General features: G+C 51.8%; 1 protein-coding gene across 2 annotated transcripts in view; it reads right to left on the bottom strand.

The window, feature by feature from the left end:
* Nucleotides 1-8,834: 8,834 nt before the first annotated feature.
* The window catches only part of AGPAT3 (1-acylglycerol-3-phosphate O-acyltransferase 3), an 89,461-nt gene continuing 74,927 nt past the window's right edge, over nt 8,835-23,368 (bottom strand). For both annotated transcript variants that reach the window (XM_069581962.1, XM_069581958.1), the window contains 7 exons: nt 21,498-21,667; nt 20,598-20,759; nt 19,713-19,866; nt 19,131-19,233; nt 16,433-16,508; nt 11,501-11,699; nt 8,835-10,947 (listed from right to left, as the gene is read on the bottom strand). In XM_069581962.1, the coding sequence (XP_069438063.1) occupies nt 10,859-10,947; nt 11,501-11,699; nt 16,433-16,508; nt 19,131-19,233; nt 19,713-19,866; nt 20,598-20,759; nt 21,498-21,667 (953 nt within the window). In that variant the 3' untranslated portion in view covers nt 8,835-10,858. The remainder of the gene's footprint in view (nt 10,948-11,500; nt 11,700-16,432; nt 16,509-19,130; nt 19,234-19,712; nt 19,867-20,597; nt 20,760-21,497; nt 21,668-23,368) is intronic.

Here is a 23,368-nt window from a genome sequence, read left to right as displayed (position 1 = left end):
CCCACTCCCATTGCCTTCAGGCCTCAGAGAGAAGAACCCCGGGGTGGGTGACAGTTCTGATCAAGTGCTGCCTGGAGACTTCCAGTGTTACCACAGGACTCCCCTTGGAAATTCCCTGCTGCCCCCCATTCGGCCTTGACCTTCCCAAGTTCCTTCCAGCAGCTTCTGTGCAGGTTGGCTTTCCTTTGCTCTCCAGTTCTCCTGACCCTTGCTGCAGAAACTTGCTCCAGGCTCCTCCAGGCCACACCAGGGGAGAGCCAGCATAATGGCCAGGGGATGAGGGCAGGGAGGTTGGCCCTTGCCCCCTTTCTGCAGGGTGCTGAGAACCATCCAGACCTTTCACTGAGACTGATCTGATTCTGGCAGCTGCTGACAGCTCGGGGCCCTGCCCTGGGACAAAGTTGAAAGTGTTAGTTGTTCAGTCATGTCTGATTCTCTGCGACCCGATTAACTATAGCCTGCCAGGCTCCACCGTCTATGGGATTTTCCAGGCAAGAATACTAGAGTGGGTTGCCAATTCCTTCTCCAGAGGCTCTTCCCAACTCAGGGATCTTCCTGACCCAGGGATCAAACCTGTGTCTCCCACATTGCAGGCAGATGCTTTGTCATCTGAACTACCAATGAAGGGCAACAACCCCACCTTAAAATGCTCAGCTCCACCAGGAGAATGTCCTGCCAGTTCCAGCTCCACCTGGTGCTAGACAGGTGAATCCTAGAGTCCCCTCAGAGCAGTTTGCTTAGGCAAATCCTCCTCCACCCTTAAATGTAAACCTCCCCTGCCCAAAGGACCAGGGAGCAAATGTTCAGTGAGCCTCTCCATTCTCCCTGCCCTGTACCCAGGGAGGTTAGGGTCTACCACTGTGAAATGAAGTATTTTCCTGCCATATCAGTAAACGAGGATGTCACAGCCATCAGTGACTTCAGGCCTCCAAATGTGAATTACTGAGCCCAGAGGATGCCCAAATGAGAGGACAATGCCTGCAATCCAGCAGCTGTCAGCTGCCGCCCCCTCCCTTCAGTGAACCGACTGGTGAACCAGAAACTAAGTTGCTGTTCCATTAAGTTGTGTCTGATTCTTTGCGATCCCATGGACTCTTTGCGATCCCATGGACTGTATCCCGCCAGGCTTCTCTGTCCATGGGATTCTTCAGCCAAGAATACTGGAGTGGGTTGCCATTTCCTCCTCCAGGGGATCTTCCTGGACCAAGGGTGGAAGCTGGATCTCCTGCATCACAGGCAAACTCTTATGTCTGAGCCATCAGGGAAGCATGAACAAGGAGCTAAGGAAGTAATAAAATCAAGAAACAGAATGCTGGTCCCAGATAGATGAAATACATAAGAAACACATGATTTCAGTAAGCCTGCTGCTGCTGCTGCTAAGTCGCTGCCAGGCTCCTCCATCCATGGGATTTTCCAGGCAAGAGTACTGGAGTGGGGTGCCATTGCCTTATGCTTGCAAAGATGGGCTCGATAAAGGACAGAAATGGTATGGACCTAACAGAAGCAGAAGATATTAAGAAGAGGTGGCAAGAATACACAGAAGAACTATACAAAAAAAGATCTTCACAACCCAGATAATCACGATGGTATGATCACTCACCTAGAGCCAGACGTCCTGAAATGCAAAGTCAGGTGGGCCTTAGGAAGCATCACTATGAACAAAGCTAGTGGAGGTGATGGAATTCCAGCTGAGCTATTTCAAATCCTAAAAGATGATGCTGTGAGAGTGCTGTACTCAATATGGCAGCAAATTTGGAAAACTCAGCAGAGGCCATAGGACTGGAAAAGGTCAGTTTTCATTTCAATCACAAAGAAAAGCAATGCCAAAGGATGCTCAAACTACTGCAGTTGCACTCATCTCACACGCTAGCAAAGTAATGCTGAAAATTCTCCAAGCCAGGCTTCAACAGTACGTGAACTGTGAACTTCCAGATGTTCAAGCTGGATTGAGAAAAGGCAGAAGAACCAGAGATCAAATTGCCAACATCCACTGGATCATCAAAAAAGTAAGAGAGTTCCAGAAAAACATCTACTTCTGTTTCATTGACTACACTAAAGCCTTTGCCTGTGTGGATCACCACAGACTGGAAAATTCTTCCAGACATGGAAATACCAGACCATCTGATCTGCCTCTTGAGAAATCTGTACACAGGTCAGGAAGCAACAGTTTGAACTGGACATGGAATAACAGACTGGTTCCCAATTGGGAAAGGAGTACATCAAGGCTGTATATTGTCACTTGTTTATTTAACTTATATACAGAGTACATCACGAGAAATGCCAGGCTGGATGAAATACAAGCTGGAATTAAGACAGCAGGGGAAAATATCAATAACCTCAGATATTCAGATGACACCACCCTTATGGCAGAAAGTGAAGAACTAAAAAGCCTCTTGATGAACGTAAAAGAGGACAGTGAAAAAGTTACCTTAAAGCTCAACATTCAGAAAACTAAGATCATGGCATCCGGTTCCATCACTTCATGGCAAATAGACGGGGAAACAGTGGAAACAGTGACAGACTTTATTTTGGGGGGCTCTAAAATCACTGCAGATGGTGACTGCAGCCATGAAATTAAAAGACACTTGCTCCTTGGAAGAAAAGTTATGACCAACCTAGACAGCATATTCAAAAGCAGAGACATTACTTTGCCAACAAAGGTCCGTCTAGTCAAAGCTATGGTTTTTCCTGTGGTCATGTAAGGATGTGAGAGTTGGACTATAAAGAAAGCTGAGTGCCAAAGAACAGATGCTTTTGAACTGCAGTGTTGGAGAAGACTCCTGAGAGTCCCTTGGACTGCAAGAAGATCCAAGGAAATCAGTTGTGGATATTCGTTGGAAAGACTGATGTTGAAGCTGAAACTCCAATACTTTGGCCACCTGATGTGAAGAACTGACTCATTAGAAAAGCCCCTGATGCTGGGAATGATTGAAGGCAGGAGGAGAAGGGGACGACAGAGGATGAGATGGTTGGATGGCATCACCAGTTCAATGCACGAGTTTGAGCAAACTCTGGGAGTTGGTGATGGACAGGGAGACCTGGTGTGCTGCAGTCCATGCGGTCTCAAAGAGTCGGGCACAACTGAGCTACCGAACCAAACTGAGCTGAGATGCTTGCATCTTCCAATACATAGAAAAGCACTACTAAATTCCTTAACTTGATGTATCTGGTTTTCCTTAATTAAAATAGCCTCTTATATTCAGATTGCCTGCCCCACTTTGTTGCAAGCTTCTGTATAATCTGACTCTTTCCTCCACCTCCTTGGAGCAGTTTCTTGGGGCTACTTTAGACCTGTCTCCCAGGCTTGAAGCCCTAAACATTCCCATAAATAAAATGTAACTCTAAGTTTTTAAGCTGTGACTTTTTTAGTAGATTACTCTGGGCCCCTTGCTCCAATGTACACACCACCTCCTGTCCTCGGGGGGCCTTGGCATGTCCAGTTAGCTCACCCTGGTGGCCTGGCCACAGCATGCACCCCTGCCCTGTGGCCTTCCTTCAGGGCACCCAGCCTTCCAGAGCCCCTGCCTTGGCATGGGGATTAGGGCTCAAGCCTCCCTGGCTCTCCACCCTCCTACAGCAGGAAAACCTGCCTTTGACGGGTGACCAGCCTTTTTTTACCCATCCTAACTGGGTGAGCCAGCCTCTGTCTCTCCCTCTGGGAGGGATCTGACAGCACGGGACTCGGCAGGTGTGCCCAGTGCAAGGTCAGCTCTCTTGCTTCTCGGGGCACTGGTGGGCATGGGGAGGGGTGGCCAGCTGAGCTCAGCAGGCCTGGAGGACCTGGCTGAGACCCCAGGTCCACCTCCCAGTTCCTCACCTCCCCTGTCTCTGGAGACCTGGCTGTCCGGCCGAGAGGCATCCACTCTGCTGGCTGCTGTCCAGAGGGATGGAGTCCTTCGATCTTCAGCCTGCTCTCCAGTGCCCGCCTGGGTATTCTTGGTGCTCATTCTGGGATGAAGCACAAGCAGTGATGCCTCGTGGGTCACTTGCATCTACCAGTGGGAGGAGTCTTCTGGGAGTCTCCTGAGAAGATTCCACAAGCTGACATGGTTGTGACAACAGACCCAGCCGTCAGGACTCTGAGCTCTCACAGCCGAGGGCCCAGGTTCAATCCAAGCTTGGGGAACTAAGATCCCACCAGCCAGTGCAGGAAAAAAAAAAAAGTCAAAGTGGGAGCAGCGTTCACAATAGTAAAATGAGTTTCCCCTCACTGGGGACAGGACACTGGAATACCGCAAGGGGCAGCTCAGCTTCAGTGGCCACGCTGGGCTTTGCAGCCCGTCTGCGTGGCCTGGCAGGAATGTGCATATATGTGCCTTCACCTCCCACCCACAGCAACCCTGCGCTCATCAGATCCCGGGGTGTGCAGCAAACTGAGCCGCTGTGAAGAAATAGTTCTCGCCAGCGCATTGCTCGCAGCTGTCCTGACTCAGCACAGTGAGCACTCACCCTCGTGCCGAGGACACCACAGATGTGCTGGGCTGTCCCCAGGAGACAGGCCAGCGAGGCCAAGGAGGGGTGTCTGGACTACGTACCTCCCACACTGGAAGGTGGGCGTCTCTCCAACCCCCTGAGCCCGGGAGCAGCTCCGTGCAGGGCACACTCCCCCAGACCTTGAGCTTTACCAGGACGCACAGCACCCACCTCCCTCTGCACCAAGTCTCTCACTGAAGAGGGGCAAAAGGCAGGTTGGTCTCAGCCTCGGTTCTGGTTGGAAGCCAGAGAAAAGGGGTTGAGCAGGAGGAGGGGCCGACAACTCCCACCTGCCCGGCTGGCTTTAGGCACTGAAGGGCCATCCTGAGACAGTCGCACAGCTCCGTGCGGCATCCAGAAGGCAGGGGCCTGAGGCGGCAGCTCCCGCCCTGCCATTCATAGGGTTGATGGCACATCCATGGCCGTGGGTTGGCCCAGTGGGTCAGGTTTTCTTACATAGTCCAGGCAGGAGGGACCGATCGTTTAATCAGAGATGTCAGTAAAGTCCTTTACCAGTAAGTGGTAACATTTTAGTACAGTCTGTGGGGACTATGATCCAGAGCTTCCTAGTCCTGAGTGGTGACCCGGACCCGAGGGGAGGTGGAGAGCCCTCAGGGCAGGTGTGCTGTACCTTCCCAGACAGCGTTCCCCTCCCCAGGGTTCTTAGACCCACAGCATCCAGAGTCCCTCTAAGTCTCCAAGCCTTGGCAGGAGGTCTGGCTCCTATAAGTGGAACACCCTGCCAGTCGGTGGAACTGGAGCCCAGAGACAGCCCGTCTTCGCCCCCTTCCTCCAAGCTACCACAGGACACTTCCAACTCCCCACTGAGGTTTCAGCCTCTAGGGAGCACTTTCAAACCCTCACCTGTGCAACTGCCTGGCCCAGGCTGTGCTCAGGCTCCGTGCAGGGAGGAGACACGGGGCAGGGGATCCCCCAGGGCAGGCTTAGAGTTTCATCCCATTTCCTAATGGGGCTGTTCCTACATGACCACCTCAAGCTCTCCCCTTGCTATCTGGGATATGTGTGTACCTGTGTGTGTGTATGTGTGTGTGTGCACGTGCACCAGTACACATGTGTTTGGGGGGCCTGTAGGCATGTGCTGGTCCACACATGCTCTGAGTTTAGGATATACTTGCAAAGCCAAGTCATGGGTAAACACGTGTGGGTCAGGAGAACCTAGTGGAGCCCGGCTTTCCCAGGTCTCAGGGTGGATGCCCACTGCTGGCATCAGCCCCAGAGCAGAGAGGCGTGTCTTCAGGGGCCTTGCCCAGAGCATAAGTGACACCATGAGTCTTTAGCTCAATTTATTTTCACAAGACAGACAAATCAGACCCTGGAATAGCTCTTGGTTCTGACAAGAGTTCTTTTCTTTATAAAGAAGGGTTCCTGGGTTTTCTCCACAGAGTGAATTTGCTTTTACAAAAAAATAGTTTTTGATATATACATGCCTACTTTGGAAACCCTTTTGTCCTAGATGGCTTTTCAGACTGGTTTTTAGGCAGAGGGGTCAGTGAGCATGCTTTAGGCACCAGCTGATCTTTCTGCCTTGCTTTCGCCTGACCATTGCTCTGCCTGAGTTCCCTTCCAAAAGCAACTTTCACAAGATGGGGAGGCTCAGAGAGTGTCATCACAGGATGGTCTCGAGAAACAGTCCAAGCCTCAGGGTGCCTGCAGGCAGGGAACCCAAGGGCCAGGAAGTGCCCAGGGAAAACCCTCCGCGGGCCAGCAGCACAGAAACAGGAGGAGGCAGGCAGTCACTGTCTCATAGTGTGGATATTTTATCCCTCTCTTTCACAGCAGCAATTTTAATAAACAAGCATGACACCCACAGCATTCTATCTAGAAAATACTGCCATTCAGGCAGGCTGGAGCACACCCAAGTACAAAGCGATCTTTGCAGCACACGGCAAGTGCAGCCAGTTCTCGCGGGATACAGGCGTTTAGAGTCGAAGTTAGCTACCCCCCCCACCCCCCACCCCCGACAGGCTCCCATAGACCAAAAATACCCACTCTCCTCCACTACACAAAGCTGTAGCAAAATTGTAAAAACGAAGTGTACAAAAGGAAGCATTCATATAATACATTTGCACCCTGTATACAATTTATCACCCTTTGAAGCTGGCCAACGGTCAGGTACGGCAGAGGATCAATAATGGAAAAAGAACGCTGACATCTGTCCCACACGTTTCGGTCAATGGTTTGTGTTGTTTTCCAAAGAGAGAGATTTTCATTTACAGTTATAGTACTTGCTGACGATCGTTATGATTCAGAAGCCAGTTGAATTTCCTGGTATGTAGGCAAGTAACATTTGATTGTCACCACGTACAATTCTGAGACAATAAATACAAGCAGATCAGATGCATTTCTTCATGGCATCAAGTAACTCCAGTTTAACACAATTTAGTGCATTTCAGTATCTCATTCACAGTTCAACTTCTGTCCTAAATAATTTTGCAAACAAAAAGAAACTGAAAAGTTTATAGGAAAAGAAAACTCCAAGTAAACTTGTCATCACAGAGCTTCAAATTTTAAAGCAATTCAATTGTCTTTGAAAGGAGGGTGCGGCTGCCGCCAGCCTGACTGGAGTCAACTGCCCTGAGTTCCTGGGTTCCCCCGAGGGCTCGTATTTCCTTCCCGTACGTTTGTGGGAATGCCTCTATTGCACTGAATTAGCTAGTAGCCAGTGCTGGGGGTGAACTCAACTCATGCATGTCCACCCCTGCATCAAGCAGAATGCAGTGTGACATCACCTACCCAAAAAAGGTCCCAGCGTATTTGTGTCCTGGCCCTGACATGCAAGGATGTGGAACCCACAGGAAAGTCTGCCTGCCTGCAGCACCACTCACGGCCCAGGACAAGTCCGGGGGTGTCAGGGGTGTGGCTGGCCCCAGGGCACTGGGGAGAGGCTTGCCTTTGCTTGGGGGATAGCTTGTTAGAAAGGGGCAGGCACGTGGAGGGGGGACATGCTGTCTTGAGAGGGAAGCAGGTGGGCACGTTGGGCTGATGGTTTTAACCCCTAAGCCTGGTTACACTGCCAGGGGAAACCACAAGGCACCACTACCTGCCATGCATGCCAGGGCTGCATGCCACGGTGCATGCCAGGGCTGCGTGCAGCTGTGGTGAGAAACTCACAGCACACGGTACACAAGGGTCGGTCAGCTCAGCTGAAGATCAGCCGGGCTCCGAAGACTCTATGTGGCTTGTCTCTAGGCGTCTCAGGCAGAGACAAAGCAACGTGCAGGGGGACCTGTTCTTCAAACCTGACACGAACGGGGGTCACACGGGTGTGGACAGCTTGGAGACAGCACCTGACCTGTACGCAACTGCGTGCACCACTCTTCTGCAGGGGGACGGCGGTGCTCAGCAACTGAGTTAGAGTGAGAAAGAGCTCAGGCCATGGCGCACACAGGGGTCGGGGGTGACCGGGCAAACAAGGCGGAGACTCCAAGCTGCCCTGGCAGGCGGTCACGCCTGCGTCACCTTCACAAGCAAGTACTACTCATGTCGCTGATTCAAGTCATGACTGAGCAGTTCATACAGAGACCATCTCTTCAATCTGACTCTGCTGCTCAGCGGGGGGCTGTGGCTCAGACAGGGCTGTGCATCCAGCACACTGTCACCAAGGAGCTGATGACCAGGGTCACTTCTTTGGGGTTAAAAGTCCCTGAGCAGGTAAGCCTTTCCCCAGCATCTGCTCACCTGCTCCGGGGCTGTCACAGGACCTTGAGGGGCGCCTGTCACAAGGTCACAGTGCTGCAGGCACCCTAGAAGCCCCTGGAGTCCCCCAGAGGGACGGCTGGACACACAAGGAGGGCCCAGGACCCAGACTCTACTTGCCAGGCGGCACCAGGACACGTGTGCCGAGTTGAGTCCAGGCCGCCGGGGCCTGAGCTAAGAAATACACCATCCAGCAGCCTGGACTCAGAACTTGGCCTTCATCGGGCACCCGTGGGAGGGACCCAAGGCCTGGAGCTGCTGCCTTTCGTCTCTCCAGCGGGAGTGGGGCTGGCTCTGGAAGCTGCTGCAGCAACAGAGCTACACCCCCAGAGGCTCAGCAAACCCCTCCCCTGGCAGAGCAGTCAGCCAACGCCATGGATTCCTGGTCCCACCCGACTCAACCTGGGGCCACGTGTGTTGAATCTGGAGTACACCCTCCCTGGTTGTGACCAGGAGGACCGTCCCAACACTCAGCCTGATTTGGGACAATGAGAACATCAGTAACAAAGGAGTTAAAGGAAAAGAAATAAGAAAAGCACTGTTGTGAGATTTATTAATTTAGAAAAACTAAAGGAGCCTCCCCCTCTTCCCTCTGAAGTGGATGAAAAGCAAGATCCACCCCTCCAAAAAAAAAAAAGCAAACATTCATGGTGTAATTTTTATTGCTCTCAAAGGGCTTGGTATTCAAATGCACAAGCTAATCTTCGTTAAATCAGAAGGAAGTCACTGAGATTTAAAACCTACACATGGTCTCAATCTCCATTCACCCAGGAGTCTTCACAGCTGGTTACTGACTCAGTATAGAATTGACATATTGTGTATCAATTTCAAGGGGAGGGAACTTAGCTGGGAAGCAAGAACTATTAATTAAATGGTAAAAGATCTAAATTTGCACTTTCCAGGTAATGTAGCTTCACAGTAGTGCCCTTCAACTTCTTTCTTTAGGCTCTTCAGGGATGAGTGGATTAGCAAATCACACACACACACACAGGTGAGCAGCATGTTGTGTGAAGAAAAACAAGATCTAAGGGAGCCGCTCACCCAAGTGGAAGTGGCCTTACTGCGTGTCAGGCTCCACGCCCGAAGGGAAGCGGGAGGCAAGCTTTGTGGCAGAGGGTAGCTGCCTTCCACACTGTCTCAGTGCCCAGCCTTGAGAGGACGTGTGTGCCTTCACAGTCACTGTGAGCGAGCACAGAACTGCCGGTCACATCCCTGCGGCCTTGGTGCCATCACCAAGGTCACCGACCCAGAATTCAATAGTATCACTGTAAAGGCAATCTGCTGTTTCCACAGGTCTCCCCAGAATTCAGACTTAGGGCCAATGCATAATTATTTTTTCCAGTTTGGTTTATAATTTCGCCCATTCTTCTTTTGTTTCTTTCCCCCCTAGAAAATTCAACCTGCCTCTATTCTGAATGCTGGTTACAGGACAGCAGAGATAACACCCATTTTTTTCTTTCCCTTGCTAAAAAAGATGAGGGGAGTGTGACTTTAAAAAAGCAAGTTGAAAGTTTAAGAAGAAAGTTGGATGCAGGCGGGTGGCGGAGCTGAAGGGGCGGCCCACGCCCACCCTGCTGGGCAACCCCAAGGCTTCCAGCCCCGCCAGGCCAAGAGGCCCGAGAGTGCACGAAACACCTCCCTTTGGCTGCAGGCTGGAGAGGATGCTGCCCGGACACTAGGGACTCCCCTGCCTCCCCCAAAAGGCCAGCATTCTCCAGGACACACGCACCTGCTTGGAAGGGAGGTGATGGAGTGGGGAAAGCTCCCCACCTCTGGTTTCCACCAGGTCAACTGTGAAAACAAAACCTCTAAAAAGCTCCGAGTGAACAGTCTCCAATCACCTTTAGAAGACAGGGTGATGTTGCACCGCCTTTTCAAAGTACCTGCCAGCCCAGCATAGCGCCCCTGGCGCACCGGCCCTGCCGGGGGTGGGGGGCCGGCCCCCTGCGGCCCTGCCCCCGGTGGGATGAAAGGCCGCTGTCCGCTGGGAGCAAGGGGGACCGGAGCTAAGCTCCGGGCATGGGCCGAATTCGACATCTCACCACGTTTTCGCTGGCTCCACTCGCTTTAAAACGGATTCAAGGTGTCAGCAGGCAGGTTTAGGTAGGCGCTCCGGGGGAGGGGGCGTGTCCCGTCGCAGCCCCGCCCAGTGTGCTTTTCGCCAGGCCACGTCCCCGCCGCCCGGAGGCCGGGTGCGGGCTGGTAGCGGCCGGTAGGTGCTCTGGGGGCCTGGGGACCCAGGCACACAGTTCTCAGCGGGAGCAGGGTGGAGAGTCCGCAGGGGGTGCAGGGGAAGAGGCGAGGGCCGGGGGAAATTCCCAAGAAAATTGATAAAAACCGAAAACGGGATCTAAGCGCGAGAAGAGAACGTTTCCAAAGCCTCCCTCGGGCCAGGTGAGCCCCCGTATCCCTGGGGGCGGGAGCGGCCGCCCCCCAGAGCAGGCGCCCAGCCCGGCTCTCCTGCGCAGGGGCGAGGCTGGCGTCTCCATCTGCAGGTCTGCCGACCGCTTTACTCTTGGCTCAAGTTTTATTGGTCAATATTAGTCACCAGTTAATAAGAAAAATAGTTTCTAAGTGTCTTTTTTTCCCGCTCTAGATGTGTTGTTGTTTTTAATTGAGTTAATTGGATACCACCGTCAGGTTATGTGTGTTCAATCACAGCCATTAATTATTCCTTTTTCTTAAATTCTTGGTTTCCATAGCTGGAGCCTTTTTCTATTTCAGTCACTCCTATTAGTCGGCGGACTCCAAAGGAAGCTTTAAAACAGGAAAAAGGCTAGGTTAGCTGATCGCCTTGCCATCAAGCTGGAAAAGTCATTTTGGGTGGGCGGGTGGGGGGCTGCCTTTGACCTCAGAATTTCCTGGGGGTGAGGGGCGGGTCCTCTGCCCTTCTCCCACCCAGTCAGACTGTGGGGTTGGGTAGCGGGGAGCAGCGGTAGGTGTGGGCCCATTGAGGCCTGCAGTGCTCTACACTTAGTGCCCCTGAGTCTGCTACAGCGCGAGCGATGGCAGTGTCCTGGGGAACCTCGGCCCAGCATGCCAGCCCACGCCCCCAACTGCCCAAGTGCAAACCCAGTGGCCAGGACCCTCCCCACGCAGCTCTTGGCCCAAGATGCCAGGCAGGTGGCAGGCCGGCTGGCCAGCTTTCCGGAGAGATGGCCCTGTGGCACACTGGTCAGAGCTGCTCCCTGAGGCTGGCAAGGCTCGGGCTGGACCCCAGCTGCCGGGTGACCGTCTCCAGGCCTGGGCATGGCCACCAGCACACCGAAGGCTCCCACCCTTGAGCTGCGCCATCATTCCCCTTCATTACCTGCCCCGACAAACCCCAGGAACGTCAGGATCAGGAGGGGGGATCCACTGGCAAAGACGCCCAAGACGAAACTGAAGAGAGGAGACAGGAGGAGCGTGGCCCAGGAGAGGAAGTTGAGGAGCGTCCACGGCCGGCGGGCGGGCTTGAACTGCTGCCCCGGAAACACACCCTTCTGGTTATATATCTCCTGCAGTGCATCCTGGAAAAGTCAACCGAACAGTGGCCTTCATGTGCTGCTGTCATAACCCCAAAGCGAGAAATGACTCTACCTGAAGTGGACGGGCCACATGACACGGGCCACGGGATGAAGCTGACATGACCTTCATCTGTGGTTGGCTTATATCGAAAGCTTGAGAAACATGAACCCTCCGATCAGGCAAGTTTCCTAGGAAAATGATCAGCCCATGCCTGGCACACAGTAGGCACCTCCAAGCCCCAGGACTGCAGCGTCTGCCAGGCCCCGCACCATCTCTGGCGACACCTCCAGAGCGAGGGCGGCAGCCACCGGTGCAGGGAGTCCGTGGCCCGCCAGCTGTGTCATGCACAGAAAGCTGCCTAACCTCTCCTTCCTTCATGTCCTGGCGGCTAATGATGGCAGGACAGGGAGCAGGTGAGGACGTGAAAGCGTCCTCGACAGGGAGATGGGGCCACGCTAAACATCGAGCGGCAGCTGCCTGATTGAGCAGCCGAGATGCCGAGATAGACTTCTCCGCGGCTGTGACACGTCACGTGCCAGCAAGCACATACACTCACGATAGTCTGGGTTTTCTGAAGAACCTAAGTGCCATACAATTCCATATAAATAAAAACATGTATGACGAGGCATGTGTCTGGGACCAAGTCTGGAAAGAGCACCCACGTGATCTTAATCACCTCAGGGGCTTGGGTCTCACCTCTCACCTTTTTCTTTTTTATTTTCTGCATTTAGCTTCTTCAGCTGTGTTTGGCATTTCATTAAAAACAGGACAGGGGTCTTGACAAATACCCAGTGTCACAGCCTCTTCCAATGTGCGGTCAGATACCAGCTGCCCCTGCCAACCCAGGGGGCATGGGGCGGGCGCCACAGGCCTGAGAGCTCAGGAGCAGCTGCGACCCTTACATCTATGAGGATACCTCAGGGTGCCCACACGTGCCCCCCCCACCCCAAGGGCCCTTCCCGTGGGGTTCCAGAACATTTTCAAGCCCGTTCGTTCAGCCCGCCCCACTCTGCCCGCCTGCCCCTAAGCAGACGATGCAGATGGTGGTATTCTCTCCCGTCCCGACCTGTCAGCCATTCCTCACACACCCAAAGGCCAGCGCGCGCTCCTTCCCCAGGAGGGTTTACGCCTGCACCCCATGCACGGGCACCTCTATGGCAGTGTCTGGGACCGCTCCTGTGCCGTGTGCTTTTCTGTGAGTAGCATCGCACCACACGCCTACCGCAGTCTGCTTTTCATACACCTGCTTTCTCAAGATTCAGTTAGACTAAGAATATGCATGCAGTTCATTCATTTTAACTGTATCCCAGCAAATGAATAAACATAATGTATCTATTTTCTAATAATGCACTTTTAGATTATTTCTCACTTCCTGCTAAATAAGCAAATACTGTTGCTGGGAGATACCACTCTTTGTAAGAGGTTCCAACTTTTAAAAACTAACCCTGATCCAGAGACACACTCTCCTTTGCACCCTCATGCACACGTCTTTCTGCCCATCCACCACGGGACAGGCACACACCGTATTCCTTCTCTCTTTTAATTGGTCAGCCTTGCCCAAGGTTTTCCATTTTATTAATAGGTTTAAAGAAAATCTTTCGGTGCACTGGATTCCTCTTTTGTAGCTTTGTTTTCTGCTTAAATAGTTTATGCTGTTATTTTCTTTGTTCTCTGTTTATTCTATTTCATGTATATTTGTGTGCATGTGTACACATATGTATGTACATACATTATTTTAATCTATCCCATCCCTGACTTGTGTTTCTTGAACCTGACAAAACCCATGTTCTTCAACTCTGGAGGTTTCATGGTTATCCCTGACAACTGCTCTTCATCACTGTTCCCACCTTATCCTCTGGATGCTCTAATTGTTACATTCTGGACATCTTTTTAGCCTCTGGATCTTTTAACTTTCCTTTTATGTGTTCACTTCCCCTGTGATATGTGCTGAGTAATTTCCTCAAAACCTTTGTTGTTGTTATTTGCTAAGTTGTATTCACCTGTTTGGGACCTCACGGACTGCAGCACACCAGGTTTCTCTGTCCTTCACTATCTCCTGGAGTTTCCTCTCATGTCCATTGAGTCGGTAGTACTATCTAACCATCTCATCCTCTGCCACCCTCTTCTCCTTTTGTCTTCAGTCTTTCCCAGCATCAGGGTCTTTTCCAATGAGTCGGCTCTTCGCATCAGGTGGCCAAAGTATTGGAGTTTCAGCTTCAGCACCAGTCCTTCCAATGAATAGTCAGGACTGATTTCCTTTAGGATTGACTAGTTTGATCTCCTTGCAGTCCAAGGCACTCTTCAAGGGGTCTTCTGCAGCACCTCAACTCGAAAGTATCAGTTCTTCAGTGCCCAGCCTTCTTTATGGTCCAACTTTCACATCCTTACATGACTACTGGAAAAACTGTAGCTTTGACTATATGGACCTTTGTCGGCCACGTGACGTCTCTGCATTGTCTAGGTTTTTCATTGCCTTCTTTTCAAGGAGCAAGCGTCTTTTAATTTCATGGCTGCAGTCACCATCTGCAGTGATTTGGGAGCCCAAGAGAATAAAGCCTGTCACTGCTTCCACTTTCCCGCCTTCTATATGCTATGAACTGATGAGACTAAATGCCATGATGTTAATTTTTTAAATGTTGAATTTCAAGCCAGCTTTTTCACTCTCCTCTTTCACTTTCTTCAAGAGGTTCTTTAGTCCCTTTTCACTTTCTGCCATGAGGGTGGTGGTATCTGCATATCTAGGTTGTTGATATTTCTCCCAGCAGTCTTGATTCCAGCTTCTAATTCTCTCTTCAGCTGTATCAAATCTTCTATCTAATCTGTTAACTAAGATTTTACTGTCAATTACTAGATTTCTCATGCCTGTATATCTTACTTGGTTTTTCCTCAAATCTGTTCCATTTTTGATCGGTCTTATTCTTTTGTTTTCAATCCCTTCTTCTTTTAAAAAAATATTTGTTAATTTTTATTTTTGGCTGTGCTGGGCCTTTGTTGTTGCACGCGGCCTTTCGCTGGTTGAGGTGAGTGGGGGCGACTCTGGTTGTGGTGTGCGGGCTTCTCATTGCAGTGGCTCCTCTTGTTGCAGAGCGTGGGCTCTAGGGTGCACAGGCTTCAGTCGTTGTGGCACATGAGCTCAGTAGCGGCACATGGAATCTTCTTGGACCAGGGATTGAACTCATGACCCCTGCATTGGCAGGTGGATTCTTCCCCACTGGACCGCCAGGGAAGTCCTCAATCCCTTCCTTTTTGCTTAGTCATTTCAAGCAAGCTGACCTGAGTCTCTGCCTGGTGGTAGTTCCATAGCTGAAGTTTCGGGAGGGTTTAATTTTCTGTCTGCTTGTCGTGCTCGCGCGTGGCGGGTCCCGGTTACGAGCGCGTCTCCAGCAGAAGTCTCAGCAGCTGAGCCTGGAGTCGTGCTTGTCTAGCTTTACGTGTGCTTCTCTCAGGAACTCTGGAGAGATTCACCTGGAGCCACTTTTTTATGCTGATATTTTGATTTTGTTCTTGAACTATGTTGTTAGTATGACGTCAATCCCCCGCCTGTTTAAGGACAGTGCTGTGATTATGAATCACCAGGGAGATGTTTCAAGACTCAGAGGGGAAAGGTAAGCTTCAGAGTCACTCCCTGTGCTGGCAGGTTCATTTTCCAGTTTAGCCTCCATGAGGATGAAAGTCCAACAGGGTCCCAGCTTCATTAGGGTCTTCAGTTCTAACTTCCAGCCCCGAGTGAGGTCAAATCCATGTCTTTTGTTTCCATAAGACCACAGGGTGGGCAGACCAACAGACTCCGCAAGCTTCCACTCACAGCCTTCCCAGCTGACTCCCAGTCCCATGTCCTCTTTCGCTCCTGAGAGAGGTCCCTTACTCTTTTTTAGCACTTGTCAGTGCATTTAAAAGGTTGTGCATTTTATTTTTTAGTTTTAAAAGTTTGCTTAAATTCCTCTGAAGGTTTATGTTTCATACATTACTTGGTTGCCGCTGCACGTGGGCTCAGTCATGTCTGACTCTCTGCGACACCAGGAACCCACCAGGCTCCTCTGTCCGTGGGATTCTCCAGGCAAGAAGACATGAGTGGGCTGCATTTCCTACTCCAGGGGATCTTCCCGACCCAGGGGTGGAACCTGTGTCTCTTGCATTGGCAGGTGGACTCTCTGCCCTTGCACCACCTGGGAAGCTCCTGTTACTTGGTTAAAACCCTTATAAAAGGGTATGTGTTTTATACTAAAAGGGCTTTCTGATTATCTGAGCCTCTCTGTTGCTGAAGATGAGAACCTAGTGCCCTGTATGTTTGTGTGTATAAAACAAACCGAAGCGTCAGGGGTGAGACATGTCAGGGGAATGGAGGAGGGGCTGCGTGGGGTCACCAAGAAGGCTGTCCTGTCATCTATAGTGTGTCTTTTACATATTAAATCATATGTAGACACACATATAATGTGTGTTGCATACCTACAATTTCTGTTACACACACAAAATGAAACCAATGTGGTATTATTGGCAATGGTTATACAAGCACTGTGATATCCAGCATACTTTTCTCTAGTTTGTTAATTTCTTGAAAGTTAGGAAAAATGAAAGGCGCAGAAAAGGACTGGAAAGAAGAATTTGAGAGTGGCACAGCATGCCTGTCTCTAGAGGCAGTCGGCGTTCTACCTGCCTGCCCTGTTAGCTGCCCCTTGGGAACCCCTGTGAGACCCCAGGGGTAGGGGTGGAGGTGGGGGGAGCTGGGCGCCTTTACCTTCTCCTGGTACAGTTTATGAAGCCACTGAGCTGCTTCCTTCTCATCCAGTGGAATCTCTTCCAGAGGAAATCTCCTGTTTCATTAAGAAGATTGAAAGCAAAGTGAATTACCAGATGATATCAAACTGAAACAGGGAAAAGTAACTTCTTGTGCATCAGGAACTTCTGTGAGACCCCTTTACCTTCTCCTGGTACAGTTTATGAAGTCCTGCCTTTTCTATTCAAAGTCCTGCCTTTTCTATTCAAATCTGACTCTCAATTTCTAAGAACACACAAACATCAAAGTAGCTTTCCCTCGAGCAGTGTCCCATGCCTTGGAGGACTGTGGGGGATCATGAAGGGCCCCGGCAGGCGCCTCAAATGTCCAGGAGTGCTGAAGCATTGCACGGGGACACTTCAGGAGTGTCCCCATGGACAGGAGCAGTTAGCTCCACTGGGCAGGCTAACTGTTCATTAGCCTCAGCAGGAGGTTTGGTCTTGCAGTTCATCTTTGGATGTGATCATCGCTGAGAGTGTCTTTCATGAGGCAAAGAAAACTTCATCTTTCACAAATGAAATCTACTTGCCTGAAAAGCTAAAGAGAGTTTGAAAATTTAATCTCACCTAACAAACTGCTGACTTCAACTGGGACAGTGGCTTATGTGTAAACCGTATCACCAGCTGAATTACCAGCCCCAGGATGGGAGATGTCTACCTGTTAAGACCAGGATCTCTCTCCAGGGCACTGCAATACCTCAGGATCGCCAGCAGGGGCCGCCGAGCGCACTTAACCAGCGGACCGCTGCTGGGCCTGACTGCCTATGTCGGAGGGCCCAGGGTGAGAAGAGACAGGAGAAATTTCCACAGCCAGAGGCAAATCTCCTATGTTGAAGGAATATCAACCTTTTTTTTTTTTCTCTCTGAAAGTTGAGAACTTTGTTTCTGGTGGGTTGTACTTATCCATTTTACCATATTCAAAATGAAAACAGGATTTTTACAAGCACACGCAATCAGACGTCTGAGCACACATCACCCAGCCTCCAGGAGACTCCGCTGCGCACTCAAGAGGACAGAAGAAGACTGCTAACCCCCTAGTAAACAAAACGGTTTAGCTCTGTGGACCCGGAAGGTGTGGGGCACTGCAGGAGTCCCCAGACCACACCGAGAGAGGTACCACTTGAAGGACTCATCACAGGCACCACCTTGGGACGGAAAGGAAGTCAGGAGAGGTTTGTCTGCAGAGAGGTGACTGCCCACAGCGTCAAACTCAACTGACTGTTCTCCCCTAATTGCACAGATACCACATATGGATTCTGTTGTGCGTCTGCTGTATGAAGCATGAAATATGTAAGAATTTTAAATGATGAGACAAATATGAATGCTATCTCCTCGAGTCGACTCAAGCCACTTTGAGGATGGTGGCCCCAACAGCCAGCATGGACACAGGAGAGCCTCAAGGCACCATCCCCATGGCCCTGGCCCTGCCTAATCACAAGCCCCTGGGGCATCTTCTTCAGTAGGGGATGGGAAAATGAAGCAAAACTCCACTGGGTCATGTGAACCTTGACTTATTTGATTACAGATATGTTCTGGACTCACTGGAATATTGCTTTTGCCCAAAACACCCAAATGGTACACAATACAAAGCAGTAAGTTGAAACTTTCCAAAATTCTAAGAATATATCTATTAAGATACTGAATACAGCCCCTCGTTTTCTGCAACAAAGGAGAAAAAGAGCAGATTACAGCACCAGTCCTCTCCCACTGGAGCTGAATGTCCACGCGGAGGGCAGTGCAGCTTGGGGGCAGGCGAGAGCACCAGCCTGGAGCTGGACCAGGTAGGTCCCCCCTCCACCAGCTGCTTTTCCACCTGCCGGCTCTGACCATGGGCATCTGGGATGCCCAGAGCCCCTTACTACCCAGGGGCTAGACCAAGATCTGCCTCAAGGGCTCCCTGAGGAGGACGGGGACCTGCAGGGCCCTAGAAAAATCACCAACCCCTGGCGGCCACTACTGTGTCTCCACCACCACCCCCCGCCAGACTTTGTGGGTGTTTGCCTTCTCTTCCTGAGGCAGAGAAATGTGGAGGTCAGAGTGTGGCTGTGAGACAGGAAGACCTTGCATACAACTCTAGTCCCCGGCCTTGGTCTTTTGTTACAGACATGGATCCCACCATCCCAAGCAGCCCTGTGTTACCCAGCTTGATGTGCCCCCGTATTGGCTGCCTCTAACCCAAGGGGGTTCAGGCTGGCTAGGATAGAGCCTGCCAACTCAGCGAGGACACGGCCTTGACCCCACCATCACTCCCAGGTGGTCTAGATGGCCGTACACCATGAAAAGAGGACCACATGCGCATGCCGCTGAGGATGGGACAGCTCGTCCTTCTCCTGCCTATGAAAAGTCTACTCACTGCCCAAGGTTTAGCTCTCTAAAGCCTCTTCCCAAAAGCCTCTGCTCCCTCCAAGGGGAGGGATCACGCCTCCCTTGGAGCTTCTGGAACCTTCTGCCTGTACCTCACGCAGCCTCCTTTGCTCTGTACGGGCCCCACCATGCGCGGGTCCTAGAGGGTGGAATGCCCCAGCACCTCCACGTGGGGGCATCCGGGAGAGGGGAGGAGCCGCGCAGAAGGTGCACGCTGGCTTGGTCCCGGCCCCGCCCCATCGGCCCCGCCCCCGCCGGCCCCGGCCCCGCCCCTGCCAGCGCCGGCAGTAGCTGACCTGACACACATGTCCGCCTCGTACTTCTTCCCATACAGGATCCCCAGCAGAGACGGGTTCTTGTTTCCTCGGAAATTCAGCGTGACGTCGTACACAGCTGTGACTGCAGGGAGGGCGCAGAGGGTGACAGGTGACATCCGGCAGCTTGGCCCACCGTGGCTCTCCACCTGGATGCCCGTTGTGAGGGTTCCCATCTCTCACTGGGGCGTTTAGTTGAGTCACTTGTGTTTAAAGCTACTGTCTGGCTGTTTCCTATCCATCCTGTGCTTTGTCCCTTTCTTTGATTTTGCCATCCTTTTGGATTAATTGGATATATATATTTTCCTTTATAAGGTTTTCAGGTATATACTTTTTTAAAATTATCACTTTAGTTGTTTTCCATTAACTAGTATTTTATCACCTCAAAAAAAAACACGAGAATCTTACAACATGTAAATCCACAAACTCAGATCTCCTTTTCATGCCACTGGCATTCTGTATTTTACACAGAACTCACTGATTTGGTTTCTGGCAAATCACTGATTTCATTTCTCACTTGGCTGGGAGTCTGGGCTGGTGGTGGTCAGGGCAGGCAGCTCTTACCTGTCCCGCGGAGGCACTGGACCGCGGTGGTGAAGCCTTTGGTCCGAGGCAGCAGGTGGTACTTGAGGACGGGCAGCCCCTTGGAAGCGGCCACCTCCATGCTGACGCGGTGCTTCTTCTCCGTGAAGCGTGTGCCCTCACAGTACAGGAGGAACTAGGTCGTGGTGGGGGACAGAGGCCAGTTAGAGATGCTGCGGTCACGTCTGTACACAGATGGTGGCAGCACTGCGCCTACTCCCAGGGAGTGAAAAGACACTTCCTGGAGAAGTGAGACTCGCTGTCCCTGGGTGCCAGCCTCCGGGTGGCTTGTGGAAAACAAAATCTTCCATCCCTCTGCCTCAATGTGAGTTACAGACACCAAATACATAAACAGCCGGTTCATAAATAATTGCCGTCAGAGACCAGAAAGAAGAATCAGAAAGAACTGATTTCAAACTGATTGATACCGATCATTTCAGATGGCTGTTCGTCAAACTCCAACCAAGGGGTCAGAAAGGACCCACCAGGCCCTGCTCTGCCCTTGAAGGGTGGCTGCTTTAAGTGCAGTGCAAACCTTCTAGGAATTGAAGTCCACGTTGACCCACAGGACTGTGGGTCACAGGGCTTGTCCTGACAGCTGGCGCCACAGAACAGCCTGGGTGCCTGGGCAGACTCTCTGCTAACACTCCAGGGGTGCTCCCAACTCAGCCCAGCAGGATCTCCTCTGTGTGGGCCCAGATGGAAGCAGGTGGCTTAGAGGGGCTCCCAAGCCCGCAGGTGCATGGGGCGGGGCTGTGGCCCTGGGGCTCAGAGGCTCTTGTTGGCTTTACAACTAATAACCTGGGCTGCATTCCTGATGCCCACGGTAACACAGCTTGTGTGGCCTTGCCCCGCTGTCTCACTCACCCACATGTATTCGGGGTAGTTGGCCAAGGACTTCAGGCCTTTGATGACGGTGTCCCGGTCTTCCTCCCACTTCCGTTTGCAGAACACAATCTCCAGAAAGTACCACGTCCAGCCAATGAGGGGCACATAGAGCAGTTCCCTTTTCGCCAGGACTTTGGAACTCTGGAGGGAGGGGGAGCAGCTGGTGCATCATGGCCACGAAGTCCCCACGGGCAGCACCCTGCAGGCAGCCCTCAGCACTGGCTGTCATCGGGAGACACTGACACTGAGCACGATGCCACTGGGATGGGCAGGGCCCCAGAGTGCAGGTGCCGCTGGATGAGAATCCACGGGCAGATCTGCCTGATGCTGGCAGGCGGGTGCGTGGGCAGGAGGGGGCCTAGAGGCTGCCCAATGCTGGCAAGCGGGTGCGTGGGCAGGAGGGGAGCCTAGAGGGTGCCTGATGCTGGCAGGCGGGTGCGTGGGCAGGAGGGGAGCCTAGAGGGTGCCCGATGCTGGCAGGCGGGTGCATGGGCAGGAGGGGAGCCTAGAGGGTATACTGGGTCTTCAGGGTTGCTCTGGCTGCCAGGCTGGGGGCTTGTTGAGGATGATGCCAGGGCCACCACCCACTGGGCTTCCCTGCAGGGGACCCCTCAGCCTTTCTCATTTGAGGCAGCTGAGCCAACGAGGAAGGATTGCAAAGGAAATCTCAGGAGGGAGCCCTGGGGCAGCCTGCAGTCCCAGAACCCATGTGGTCAGCCATGCTCACACGCCTAGCTCAGAGGGACCAGGGGCTAAACACAGAGCAAATGAAAACTCAGAGCCCTGGAGACTTCAGACCCCCCAGGGAGCCATGCCAGCCCCTCCTTGGGACCCCATGTCGCTCACCCCACACCCTCCTGGGACCCCTACGTTGCTCACCCCCAGCACACCGAAGCGCTCGCACATGGTCCACCCACAGAGGAAGTCGATTTCAAAGTTGTGGTTGAGGATGATGACTGCGTGCTCCTTTCCAAAGCTGTCCACCGTGGCCTGGTCGGTGAACAGGGTGCACTCCGTGCACGACCACCACTCCAGGAGCATGACCAGCTCTGTGGACACACGCGGGACGTTGGCCAGGTGCAGACTGCCACGCTCCGGCCAGCCCTCCCTCCCTGCTCCCCGACGTGGGCGGGGCTTGCACAGTATCACCCAGATTGGGATTTTCTGCTGGAAATGAGTTTTGATGGTTTGTGTGTAATAAGTTAAGTTTTCTAAACCTATAATTATCTCTCTAAGCAAAAGTCAGGGGAGAAGTCAAATGGAAGCAGAAAAAATGGGGGATTTCCCTGGCGGTCTAGTGGTTAGAAATCCACCTTGCAATGCAGAGGACATGCTCCTGGCACACAGCAACTAGAGGACGCCCGTGTGCCACAGCAAGGACCCAGAGCAGCCAAAAAAAAAAAAAAAAAAAAAACCACAGAAGAAATGGAAGAGGAAACCCATTTTAGGTGGATTTTTTTTTTTTGTAGTCAACATATCTAAAGGACTTAATTTGAAATATATATTTTAAAAAATCAGATCTTCACTTTTCTTAAAAATCAAATAACCCATTGGATGAGATGGTGAACAAGACATTCACTTATTAAGAGAATACAGCACCATAATTATATTATTATTATTTCATTACAAGGTATTGAATACCAACTGTATACCAGGCACTCTGCCTATAAATGACATCAGATTCTAGCAGACAACTTGAGTTATTGTTATTATTATTCCCAAAGCTCAGAGAAAAAGTGGTGGAGTTCCAATCTCAGCCCCCCAAAACTAAGTCCGGGGCTCTGTGGAAAGTTTCAGAGGAAGCTCCAAAATATAGAAGTAAGTGAATAACACCAGAGTCCCCCTCTGGGGGGGTCTTTGGTTGAGATGTATTAAGCACTATTACTCTTATCCACGCTACTCTTTACAAAGGGTTGAGGTGGACACCTGTATCATCATGTACGACTATGGTCTTCACATGTGCTCTGGACCCATGGGGCAGCACACATTCTGTCCCCAGATGAGGCGGCTGGGGAGGCAGTGGGCACCCAGCCAGGCAGTGTCACACCCACCAAGGCCAGGCATCCTAAGAAGGGTGGCCTCAGACCATGAAGTGTAGCTCCCAGGCTCAGGATGGATTTCAGAGGGCCTGTCCTTTCCATGCTGGACACCAACCCATCGGTTTTCAGAGAGGACCAGCCCTGGGAAGGCTGAAGAGGCAGGACTGCCCAGCACTGCGACAGTGGGCTCCCGGCCTGCTTCCCCTGTTGGCAGGAGACAACTGTGGCTTCCTCAGAGGCTGCCAGGGGGCAGGATGGGACTTGACACGGGGGGGTGGCTTCTCCTTCCCAATGAAGGTCCCCACCAGCCCAGGCAGAAGTGGGGAGACACACAGCTCCCCCCATGTACTGGGGTCTCAAATTCCTCTTTTACATGAGGTGGGACTGGATGGAAGGCCAGTTCTGAGACGACACCTGCACACTCTCAAACCATGGAGAGGAAGGGCCATGAAGGGGTCAGCTTCAGGACACACTCGCCATAAGCTCCATCAAGGGACCAGGGCCCTGAGGAGATGGAGGCCCACCAACAGGGGCAAACTATGCCCCTGGGATAGCCTGGCCACTTCCATCCAACATTCAAGTTGTGAATAAAGGAATAGAAAGACAAGAGGTCCTCAACAGACATTGTTCAAGGGTGATTTATAGATGGCCAACATGAGAAGGTGCTTGGGATCTCTGGTCACCAGGAAAGTGCAGGCCAAAGCCACAGGC

The sequence above is a fragment of the Ovis canadensis genome, chromosome 1 (assembly GCF_042477335.2).
Source record: "Ovis canadensis isolate MfBH-ARS-UI-01 breed Bighorn chromosome 1, ARS-UI_OviCan_v2, whole genome shotgun sequence".
NCBI lineage: Eukaryota > Metazoa > Chordata > Mammalia > Artiodactyla > Bovidae > Ovis > Ovis canadensis.
The sequence above is the reverse complement of the archived record's forward strand: the minus strand, read 5'-3'. Positions and strand labels throughout refer to the sequence as shown.